Here is a 12744-nt window from a genome sequence, read left to right on the forward strand (position 1 = left end):
TACATATATATACATATATATACATACATATATATATATATATATATATATATATATATATATATATATATATATATATATATATATATATATATATATATATATATATATATATATATATATATATATATATATATATATATATATATATACATATATATATATACATATATATATATATATATATATATATATATATATATATATATATATATATATATATATATATATATATATATATATATATATATATATATATATATATATATATATATATATATATATATATATATATATATATATATATATATATATATATATATATATATATATATATATATATATATATATATATATATATATATATATATATATATATATATATATATATATATATATATATATATATATATATATATATATATATATATATATATATATTTTATTTTATTAGTTATCCCTTCTAAACCAAATATTCTTCGTCTTCAGACTTTGTGTTTGGTGTTTATCAAGAAAACCTAAATGATTATTACGCAGCAATTTCGGCACCATCTCACTGCCAGTAAGACAATCTCTTATTGATGTAGATGCATTCCTTTTAAAGAAAGTGGAGAGGGTAAACAACAACAAAATTGAGAGAAGGTTTTTATTCAATAAAACAGTCGCCTCTTTCTAGCTTTTAGAGTTTTTCTGGGAAATTACAGAAAATTGGTGCTTTTGAGACAGTCGATTTTTCAAAAGCACAACAGTTTAATGGCAAAAAAAGAGAAAGAACACAGCCTGCAAATTCAAATCCACATAACATGTTTGCGAAAGCGGCCTAAACCACGGTTGATGAACTTGCAAGACTGGTGTTATTTCATGGTTTAACAGGGTGCATAATAACAGTCAATGTGCAGCGAATGTCCTAACAATGACGTGAGTAAATGTGCAAATAAAGAGATAGAGAATCACATTCAGCTCGTTTGAGGTGCAGGATAGTTGTTTGCGTTTCAATCGCTGACTGAGAAATCAGCAGCTCTCTCACTCCTTGAGATAGCCATCCAGAATGCCATTTTCATCACTAACCATAAGCAGTTATGGGAAGGCAATAGGCAAAGCGATACATGGAGATGGAGAGTGGAGTTTGCTGCCATTGGATTGGATTCATCCTGTACCCACTTTAAAAGGTGTTCAGGAAGGCCGATGAAGCTCCCTGGGCAAGAAAATGCACTTGGTGGTTTGCCATTGCATACCAGCGGTAGTGGTTGTGGTTGGAATTTCGAATTTATTCAGGGTGCCGGCGAGAATCGCCTGCTCTTTGCGAAAGACAGTAGGATCTTAAACATCCACTAATGGCAAATACTGGTGGACGGGTGCAGAGCTTAACATGCCACCCCATGGATGGCACGTTCGTTCATGTTTGCTGCCATGCATTGCATGGAAGAAAAAAAAGATAAATGCTTTGCAACCTCTGAATCGGTCCTTCAAGAACTGTTTGTTTCAACATATTGTGGAAAATACAACAGTTGTTCAGGCAGCCTTTGGCACGTGCAACCATGGCGTACACAATGAAAGATGATGCAAACTAACGCAGCCAAATTAAATGGAATATCAATCACTGACGTTCCAAAAAGCAAATTCACAGCGTACATCGATTACATGCTTGACACTGTGGGTGGATTGTATGTTTGGGGTATCATAAATTTGGGTCACGGAGGGGGGAGCGTGGGGCAGAGAGGAGGGGTCGTCGTGATGAAAACAATATGATTGATCACACAGAATAAATCAATGTGCTTTACGTTGGACAATGCAGTTTGGGCAAATATATCTCCTGGTGATTGAGGATATGGAGACGAGTTGTGAGATGAGCACGAGTTCCATGACCATGAGGAAGCTTTCAGCTGGGACTACGTGCTCCAGAAGCCGACATCTGCTTCATGAGTAATTTACATGGCACCACCATGGTGCTGCCCAAAGAGAGATTACTCCGCCACGCTGGAATACAGAAATTTCTTCAATTCGCAACACCTCACCACCAAAAAAAATAATTATATATATATATATAGATATATACAAATAAAATTAGTGTAACACCTTGGAACTCACACCCACTTTGATACGAATCTGAGAGAAAAATGGGGATTATAAAAATTATTATTTTTCATCCTCTGTAGAAGAAACGAAATATCCAACTGCGACTCATTAAATTGAAGAAACCATTTGCAAATGTGAAAACACTTATGAAGCAGAAGCTTTATTGGTAAGATGTTGCAAGTTCGCAACATAATCTGTATTCGAACCTCATGTAATCATATTCATGTTAACGAGCGAAATGTGTTCGTCCATACTCAACCATTAAAAAAGTTTGGCAGGCCTTACATTACATGGCTGTTTGTGTTTGTATTTTCCTAAACTTTTGATTACCTCCTGAAGACCACGGGGCCCTCCATGCAAATGTCAACATACATAGCGTTCAGAAAACATCGTCTTCGAATGAAACTAATCAATATGCAATGGATGTTGTTACGACCTAATGGACACCGTTAATAATAACACTGCCATATTTAGGTTTGTTTCCTTTCCAAAGCTTTTCTTAATGAGCACAGAAAACAGTGAGCAAACACTGCAGCAAGAATGTTACATCATTCGTCCAGGAAATGGGATTTTACAATAATTTTTGATCCCTTTCACAAAGATAGAGAAAGGTCCATCACAACAACAAAGTCAGTGGTCGCATTTGCAGCTCTCCATAACAGATGCAGCACACTTTAGTAGTTTCTGAATTGCTGTGCGAGTCCCATTGCCTTCGGTGCAGGAATCCTACAACTGGCCGCTATTTAGGAAGCCTCTTGGCAGCTTCCTCTTGCAGAGCATCCAGCAGCAGCATGACCTGGTAGCAATGCCATATTGAAAGGCCAGGTACTGCAACAGAACTTTCTGTTTTTCCTTTTAAGCCCCGACTCGTTATAGGGTCAACATTTCTCGTTGTCGCTGCGCAGTTCCGTGTGCTGTAAATTATTCCCCGAAGGTTTGTCCACTTTTACTGCAGATCAGTAAATTGTGTGCTCAAGGGGGAATGGCCAAAATCCTACGTAGTGTGATGCGTATTACTAAAAATGCTCACCAAACCCATTGGCTTTGCTTGGGTCATTCTACCCTGTGTCTGTGTTTGCAGACTGGCTGTGTGTGTGCACAAAATTGATTGTGAAATGCAAGGGTTGAGTATGTCTGCAGAGTCAACCTTTCTTGAAGACCTCTACCACTACAGGCCTTGAGCAAGGCACTACCTTGCAATGCCTGCTTTGGCATAATCCTCCACCTTGAGGCAGTGGCAATTTTAACATAAAGAATCCTGTTCAATGCAATCATTGTGTTCAATTAACCATTGGAGGGCCATCATGCAAACCTGCCTCCATTTCCAAAATGAAAGAGGCATTTTCATTGGCCACGTTCACATAACTACAGGTTGTAGGGATTTCTGATAGGCCAGATGTGTTGAAAGTGGCAAAGGTCACACGTTTACGCTGTGAAGTTGGAGACTGGGCATCCCTTAGCTGCAATGGCTCTTCCAACCCATATTGTTCCTGAGGAGCTGCTGGGATGTACAGTGTGGGTGTGGCTGTGTGGATCTTGGTGATGGGCTCTGTCGGCTCTTTTGCCACCATTTGCTGAGTCACAACTCCAGCAACATCACCGCCTTTCATACAAACCCACTCATGTGAATGCGCAAGCTCACCGCCTATTTGCTGTCGCCGTCTCCGACGCTTGTGTCTGTAACGGAGAGCATATGCAGCATAGTTGGCTACAAACATAAGAATAGCAAGGCAGAAAACCCCTAGGAGTGTGTACATTCCAATTTGGAGATGTGATAACCGGCCAGGGGGCTGTGATGCAAACCGGCCTCCTCCGCCTCTCCCAGGAAAGCGACTGGCAGGCCCAGTCAAAGAACCATTCACTATTGGATGCAAACTGTTACTTCCTGCAAAATCGGGGAATTTTTCCAAAGGTTCATTATTGACTGCCGAGTATGAATGGACACTGGTATTCCCTGGTTGCCGGTCCTGGGCAAATAGGATGTGCAAGGTTAATGTAGTGCTTGCAAGTGTTGGCCCTTGGCAGACTGTTGCAGGCATCAGCTCGACCTTAACTGCTCCTGGTGAACGATCACCCTCTGTTCTGATACTTGGCCAAGGAAGCATGTTGTCATGGTCGACAGAAACCACATGCTCATCAAGACTTCGTATGACCAATCTGTAGTAATCATGGTCATACAGAGTGACAGGTGCAGACGTGCCATCATCGAAATGCATTGTGATCACAAGCTTCGCGTGCTGTTTGAATGAGGCAAAGAAGAAGGGGAAGAGAAACACAAAAGCATAAAGGAACACGTATCACAAAGTAATTAACTAATAAATAGAGAAGTAAGGAAACACTTTACAGAGTGACGTATTCATACAGGTATGTAAAATAAATGTGGTGTGCTGGATACAAAAGAGGGGGAAAAGGGATAAACATGTTATGTCAATGCTGAAAATTCTTGAATATATAAAGCAGTGAGGTCAAAGCAAAGGCAGATATTTTACAAAGATCCCCAAAAGATCCTGCAGCTGAACCTTAATTTCCTTCTGCCCATATGCTACTGGGAAAAAAGACTTGGATCGCTGACAAACTGGCATAGCCCAAAGCTCGCTATCGGGGACCCATGGAGTCACAGCCGAGATGGAAAAAGAATTGTAATGAAATGTAGTTGCCTGGTGCATATTATTGTGCAGTTAATTATTAATTAATGAGTGCAGCTGCAATTGCTGCTTAAATAGATGTCAGAACAGCTACAGCATTTGTGGGATTTGTGGGAGAGAGGGGGCCCTTAAGAGTTTTGGCAACTTGTAGTGGAAACCGATTGAGACAGTCTGAAATCCTCATTTTGCATGCTGAGTGCAAAGCTCTCAAACCATTTTAGTGCTCCCTTGTTAAAAGCATCATCCGACCATTCACAACGTAGCCAGGTGTAGAAGAAAGCTTCGACTACACAGAAGATTGGTGTCCTTGAGCTACTTATCATTATTATTGTTTCATATGCAGCCTGTGGCTGCTGGTTGCATCATTGCTGGGAGCATGGCAGTGCCCCTTTTCCAGTAAGCTGCTACTCATTTTGCCAACCTCAGAAGGATGGCAGGTTGAATCAATCCACCTGGTGTTATTTAATGGCATGATAGGGGCTCAAACTCAAAACACTAAGATATTAAGCAACCCCTTGCTCGGCAAGCCAACACCAAGCTCATGAGCGACTGAGCACGGCGTTAAAAATAAATGATCCATCCATGTTTAGCCACGCAACTGGAGTATCAGGAACTCTTCAGGCTTAATTTACTTATCATAACATGCAAATTGTGCTGTGATCATGAGCTGGATTGACCTGGTTTTTGAGGTCCAATCAAAAGCCGTTTTACAAAGTGATCATCAGCACCAGAAAATCATAAAAGCAGAATGAAAATGCACAATAAGATTATGATGCCCCCAGCATCATAATCACGCACCCATGTGATGTGCGTGCAATGATTTGAAATGCAACTCCTAAGGTTGAAATGGAAAAAAGTTTGGAAATATTTGCTACATCACTGTGGGAAATTTTAATGACATGACCTTGTCGTCACGGTCGAGGCACCGATTGCGAATCACCCCTTCAGCATTCGCCCGACCATTTTCCCGAAGGATTGGCTTCTTCTTCCTCCTACTGTAAAATCGAAGAGATTCCACCACATCCGTTTTTTGTGTCCTGAGAAGCTCGGCGCACTGCTGGAAGCAGCTTTGAGCCACACCGCTCTTCTATCGTCAAGCCCAGTCCCGTGTATAACATTGTTTTTGCGACCTTTACGAACCACGGTTTGGCCAAAAGTTGCAAATTGATGGATCGGCCACTGGGAATGCAGGGAAAAAAATGGCGTCAAAATCGACACTTCCGCATAGCTTGCCGGCTTGCCGTGCCTCACCCCGACATTGGAGCAAGTTGCGAATGGAACCATCGTCGAGGGGGCTTACCAGTATAGTAGTTCAGAAATTTGGGGCACCTCGGTGCATCCCCAGCGGCTCTGGAACCTGACTGGAACCATCATCGAGAGGGCTTACCAGTCTACTAGCTCAGCAATTTTGGGGCACCTCGGTGCATCCCCAGCGGCTCTGGAACCCGACTGGAACCATCATCGAGAGGGCTTACCAGTCCACTAGCTCAGGAATTTTGGGGCACCTCGGTGCATCCCCAGCGGCTCTGGAACCCGACTGGAACCATCGTCGAGAGGGCTTACCAGTCTACTAGCTCAGCAATTTTGGGGCACCTCGGTGCATCCCCAGCGGCTCTGGAACCCGACTGGAACCATCATCGAGAGGGCTTACCAGTCCACTAGCTCAGCAATTTTGGGGCACCTCGGTGCATCCCCAGCGGCTCTGGAACCCGACTGGAACCATCGTCGAGAGGGCTTACCAGTCTACTAGCTCAGCAATTTTGGGGCACCTCGGTGCATCCCCAGCGGCTCTGGAACCCGACTGGAACCATCGTCGAGAGGGCTTACCAGTCTACTAGCTCAGCAATTTTGGGGCACCTCGGTGCATCCCCAGCGGCTCTGGAACCCGACTGGAACCATCGTCGAGAGGGCTTACCAGTCTACTAGCTCAGCAATTTTGGGGCACCTTGGTGCATCGCCAGCGGCTCTAGAACCTGTCAAAGAAGGCACCCGGTTCGAATCTCGCATTTTAAAATCATATAAAAATCACATTTCACACTCATGGCGCTCGGGGAGGGTATATGGCACTCGGCGTGGTCTATATATAATGCTGTTCACACAAAACCATCACGGCGGCTCCAGATCCTGAGAAAGAAGACACCTGGTTCAAATCTCACACATTCAAATTGGCATTTCACACTCATGGTGCTCGGTGCTGTTTGCAACTGTGTGGCGCTGCTCACATGGAACGATCAATGTGGCTGTGTGGATGAGGTCGCATGGACCGATGACGTATCTATGACGTCATTTGGGGCTTTCTCGGACTCTTCGTGGTGACGCAATGAGTCGCTCACTTAGGTCTCAGGATCGTACAGGTCACTCGTCCTGCACACTGCCAAAGCCTCCATGGGGCAATAAAGGCTGCTGCAGCATATCTCGCCGTCATGTTTTGCACTCCTGAATTACGGAGCTAGGATGAGGGCGTACAAGCATTCATCGTCTCCCACGCTATGACCAATGTTCATGACTTTGCCACACACGAGACAACCTCGATCACATGACATACCTCGTTGAACGGAGCACCCTCCCATCTTCGCATTAGCACATTTCACATCTCTTATCCTGCCTTTTCCTCCCCTGGTTCACTGGGGAGACAAAGGCAGGCTGTAAATGTGGCATCGTCACACACGTAACAGGCGTGAGTGCATTGTGTGAAAATTTCTCGAGCACGCAAGGTACATGAACCTCATGACACACATGGGACCACCCTTCACTCATCCTTACAATCACACCCCTTTTCCATATCCATGCCCATGCTTCCATCCGCCACTCATCCCTATTAAATCACACTCTCACGGTAACACTCGCATCGGTGACTAACCCCTCGCGTTCTCTGTGCATTCGTGCACACGTCCATTATTCTCGCAAGTTTGTTCCATTTTGTCCCTGAAGCCGCCGGTGTTACCATGGTCACTAATCACTGCAACCACGCCGCTCCGCTATTAACCACGCCTCAGCGTAATAACCACGCCCTCAGTATAATAATGACGCCCTCAGTATAGTAATCACGCACCAGCATAATAACCCCGCCCTCAGTATAGTATCCACTCAAAGGGCGGAGGAGCTCCTTGTGAGCCAACGGCCATCCATATCTAGTGCCCAACTGTGTCTGCGGACGTCCTCCTGCAGTTGGGTTACTTTTTTATCAGGAGGTTGGTGGCAGGATTTGCACTCCGGCCACCGTAAAACCCTTCATTCCGCAAAACGCAAAAACGCAAAAAAAATCTGAAAACCCACTCCGTGGGAGTACCTCCTGTGCAGCTTCCCTTCGCAGGGCAGCTCACCGGATGAGGGGATTGGGGCAAAGCCTTCGGGACCCCAAATCTTTGCTGGAAGGAGGGAAACAACAGGTTAACATCCCTGGGTCAGATTGCGGGAGAGTGTGTCGGAGTGGTGCTGAGGTGTCGTCCACCAGACGGCGGTCTCCTTGGGTTAACCTGAGGGTGACCCTTCGGGTGGGTGCCTGGAATGTCCTAGCCCGAAGAGAAGATGATCACCTGTCTCTGTTATCATCCGAGCTCAAGCGTTTGGACATCGGTATTGCAGCACTCTCTGAGGTTCGGAGACCGGATTGCGGCGAGATAATGGTGGGTGGTTACACCTACTATTGGTCTGGTCACTCTGATGGTTACCATACTCAAGGAGTTGCTGTCGCTGTGTCCAATAAGCTGACCCCAAGGATAATTGAGGTAACATGGGTCAACGAGCGTATTATGAGACTAAGGATTCGTCACTCCTTAGGTGTCATTTCCCTGGTCTCTGTCTATGCTCCGACTGAGGCGAGTGACCTCACCGTGAAGGACACATTCTACGCCACGCTCGAGTCTGTGGTTGATCAGTGCCCCAGACAAGATACACTTCTAGTCTTGGGGGATTTCAATGCATCGACTGGAACTGATGGGGATGGTTATGAGGTGTGTGTTGGTCCCCCTGGGTCAAGAACTATGAACCAGAATAGCACTATGTTCCATGACTTTGCAAGAAGTCATGGACTTAGGGTGGCTGGTTCATGGTTTCAGCGACCACAAGCTCATCGCTGGACTTGGTATTCCAATACTGGCAGTGTGGCAAAGGAGATTGACCATGTCCTCGTTGATGGTCGCTGGAGGATGATCCAGAACTGCAGGGTCTACCGAAGTGCTCAGTTCCTCAATACTGACTACCGGCTTGTTGTCGCAACTCTAAAGCTGCACCTTAAATCCTGGAGAATGGTACCATCCCAGCCAAGGCTGGATGTTGGCAAGCTCAGGGATGAGAGAGTAGCTGAGGAGTTTGCGGACAGGCTGAGTGGACACTTGGGGTGTCTGGGTGCTTTGGGGAGTCCTGAAGAGTTGTGGAGTGCCTTCATGACCACCGTCCTTGATGTTACCGGTGGATGTCTTGGAACTCACCGCAGGGCAAAGAAGAATTTTGTCTCTCAAGGGACACTGGATAGCATTGACCAGAGTTGCATGGCCAGGCTGAATGGCAGAGCTGAGCTGTTCAGGGAGCTGAGGCGTAAAACTGTACGTGCACTGAGGGTGGACAAGGAGGCCTATGTGCGAGGAATCTGTGAGGGGGTGGAGCAACATCTGTGGACATTTGATTCTCGTCCCGCTTACAGGGGAATTCGCGCATTGCGTTCATCCAAGCCCATCCCTCGGAGCACTGCAGTTAGAGCAGAGGGTGGTAGGCTCTTCAGAGAGAGGAGTCCGAAGTGAAGGCCCGCTGGGCCGGTTACTTTGAGTGGTTGTACCAGGCTGATCCACCAGCTGTCGAGTTGGACGTCAGGGGTGTTACAATCCCTGTTGCTGACCCTCCAATCAACTGTGGTCAACCTTCGCTTGTGGAAACACAGGGTGCGGTGAACCGGTTGAAACGGAGAAAGCTCCAGGGAACTGTGGCATCCATGCTGAACTTCTCAAGGCTGGTGGAAATGCTGCACTCGTGTCGTTGCATGCAGTTTTGTGCTTTGCATGGAACACAGGCATCATCCTAACTGATTGGAAGAGGAGCCTTGTTGTCCCTCTCTGGAAAGTGAAGGATAATCGCCAAGACTGCAATAACTACCGAGGGGTGACGCTGCTCTCAGTGCCGGGCAAGGACTTTGCTCGGATAACTCTTGATAGGTTTTGCCACCATGTGCTTGAGCACCAGCATCCAGAGCAGTCAGGCTTTACACCAAAGAGGTCAACGATTGAACGTATCCTTGCTCTTCGTGTCCTCACCGAAAGCAGACGAGAGTTTCGGCAGGGGCTGCTTGCAGCCTATGTTGATCTCTGTAAAGCGTTCGATTCCCTGAATCGGGATGCCCTCTGGAGGATTCTTGGTCTTCGTGGGGTGCCAGCAAAACTGATCGATCTGATGTCTGAACTCTACTCTGGTACTGAGAGTGCTGTGAAGTGTGGTGGTACCATCTCTGACTTATTTTCAGTTGTTAATGGAGTTCGTCAGGGGTGTGTACTGGCCCCCACACTTTTCAGCACTTGTATGGACTGGATTTTAGGGAGGATGTCAGAAAGATCAAGCTGCGGTGCATCGTTTGGGAATGTCAAGATCTCGGACCTTGATTTTGCAGATGATGCAGTCATCTTTGCGGAGACTTCAGATATCCTTTTGGGGGTCCTCGAGGTGTTGAATGAGGATTCGGAGCCGCTGGCATTACGGGTTTCTTGGGTCAAAACTAAGATCCAGGCTTTCAATGACATCTTGGATGCTGCTGTCCTGTCTGTGTCTGTTTGTGGTGAGGATGTTGAGGTCGTGGAGAGATTCACTTACCTTGGCAGTGATATTCATGTCTCTGCTGGCTGTGAGTCAGAGGTCAATAGACGTCTGTGTCAGGCCTGGGGCGTCATGGATTCACTGGATCATGGGGTGTGGCGCTGCCGGTACCTGCGCGGGAGGATGAAAGTCCGTGTCTTCAGGTCCTTGGTGCTTCCAGTCTTGCTTTATGGATGCGAGACTTGGACTCTGACCAAGGATCTGAGACGGAGACTTAATTCCTTTGGTACCAGGTGTCTTCGGAGAATCCTTGGCTATCGCTGGTCAGATTTTGTGTCCAACAAGCGGTTGCTGAGAGAGACTCGGATGAGATTTGTTACCTGCATGGTCTGTGAGCATCAGTTGCAGCTGTATGGACATGTGGCCCGTTTTCCTGACGCTGATCCTGCTCACCAGATTCTCTCAGCGAAGGAGTCTCGTGAGTGGAGAAGGCCAATGGGCCGACCACGTGCCTCGTGGTTGCAGCAGGTTGACCAGCATCTCAAGGAGATGGGGATGGGCCTGGCATCTGCCTGGGGGAAGGCCAGACGGAGGCCCCTGGAGTACCAGCGGAAAGTGGACGCTGTTCTGTTCTGCTGTTCTGGCACATGTTCTTGAATATATAAATATATTGAATATATATCTTGAATATCTGGCACATGTTCCTATACCGTCCTGACCTGACCTGAGTGTAGTAATCACGCACCAGCATAATAACCACGCCCTCAGTATAATAATCACGCACCACCATAATAACCACGCCCTCAGTATAATAATCACGCCCCGGCATAATAACCACGCCCTCAGTATAATAATCATGCCCCAGCATGATAACCACGCCCTCTGGATAATAATAATCACGCCCCTGCATAATAACCACCCCCTCAGTATTATAATCACGCCCCGGCATAATAACCACGCCCTCAGGATAATAATAATCACGCCCCGGCATAATAACCACGCCCTCAGTATAATAATCAAGCCCTTGCATAATAACCACGCCCTCAGTAGAATAATCACACACCAACATAATAACCATGCCCTCAGTATAGTAATCACGCACAAGCAGAATAACCCCGCCCTCAGTATAGTAATCACGCACCAGCATCAAAACCATGCCCTCAGTATAGTAATCACGCCGTCAGCATCATAATCACGCACCCATTTGATGTGCGTGTCTTTTCCGGTGGTCTCAGATTTATCAATCCAAAAGTCTTGTTAATAACAAAAGCTACTTCACCTTGTTGGCAAGCAAACACAAAGTTATCGCACAAATGAAACTGTTTGTTTGAAGTTTAACTGAAGTAAACTTTGCAAAAGTAGTAATGAGTTTAGTTGGAACAAAATCTCAATGCATTGATACTGCAGAGTAACCTTAACTCCAACCCAAGCTCGAACACTAATCTGAGACAATTATTGTAAGCCAATCCAACATCACGAGGTATCGATCAGCAATCATACACAATTATAGGCATTCGATGCAACAAGCTCTGCAGCCAGTAATTAGAAAATATCCGTGACATCGAGAGGAACAACACAACATAATCAAACAAGAGCGAGAATAGCTTTGCAATACATGTCTCCTACCGGCCCCAATGAAAAAGAAGAAATCCTATACCACACCTTGCTTGGGTCTGTCCATTCAGCAAAATAAAAGGAAAAGCAATTTTCATTTACCGTTATCTTTTGTAGACGAGAAACGAATAAAGACAAATAGGATAACAAACCGGAGATATAAATTAGTTTGCTTTAACGCACGCTCGAGCCGATACGGGAACAAAAATGAAGAAGAAGAACCCTTCTCACCCACCGTATCTTATATATTATTTCCGAGTTTGTGGTTTCGTGTCGCGCTATCTTCGACTTTGTTCTGCGCTCGAGTAACGTGATATTCGGCTTACATTATCTCAAAGACCATATGAGGTGCATGGTAAAAAAAGTAAATAAAATGGTTCTGAAACAGTGAAATCGTATTCCACTTACTGCATTAAAGTAAAATTACTACTGATACTCTGCATCAGTTCCTTTCTCAAACACACCCACCCCAACATGTCGCGCAGAGCGCGGGTTATGCTAGTTTCATTTGTTTCTAGGCCTTGCCGATCCCATATTAAAAATAACCCGATATACATACATGAAGCAAAAACGTGTACGGTTTATGCACATACATAATACGTTGTGGTTTTATAACCTGGAACAATTCCAATTGCACTGGGCCATGGGGCATGGACTAACACCCAAACCT

General features: G+C 45.3%; 1 protein-coding gene across 1 annotated transcript in view; it reads right to left on the reverse strand.

The window, feature by feature from the left end:
- Window positions 1-632: 632 nt before the first annotated feature.
- LOC147010848 (transmembrane protein 132E-like) overlaps window positions 633-12744 on the reverse strand; it is a 611930-nt gene continuing 599818 nt past the window's right edge. Inside the window, exon 9 of the mRNA XM_085859633.1 lies at window positions 633-4313. Within this exon, the coding sequence (XP_085715759.1) occupies window positions 3357-4313 (957 nt within the window). The 3' untranslated portion in view covers window positions 633-3356. The remainder of the gene's footprint in view (window positions 4314-12744) is intronic.

Source organism: Eptatretus burgeri, chromosome 16 (assembly GCF_056783735.1).
Source record: "Eptatretus burgeri isolate ZD-2024b chromosome 16, Ebu_testis_v1, whole genome shotgun sequence".
Taxonomy (NCBI): domain Eukaryota; kingdom Metazoa; phylum Chordata; class Myxini; order Myxiniformes; family Myxinidae; genus Eptatretus; species Eptatretus burgeri.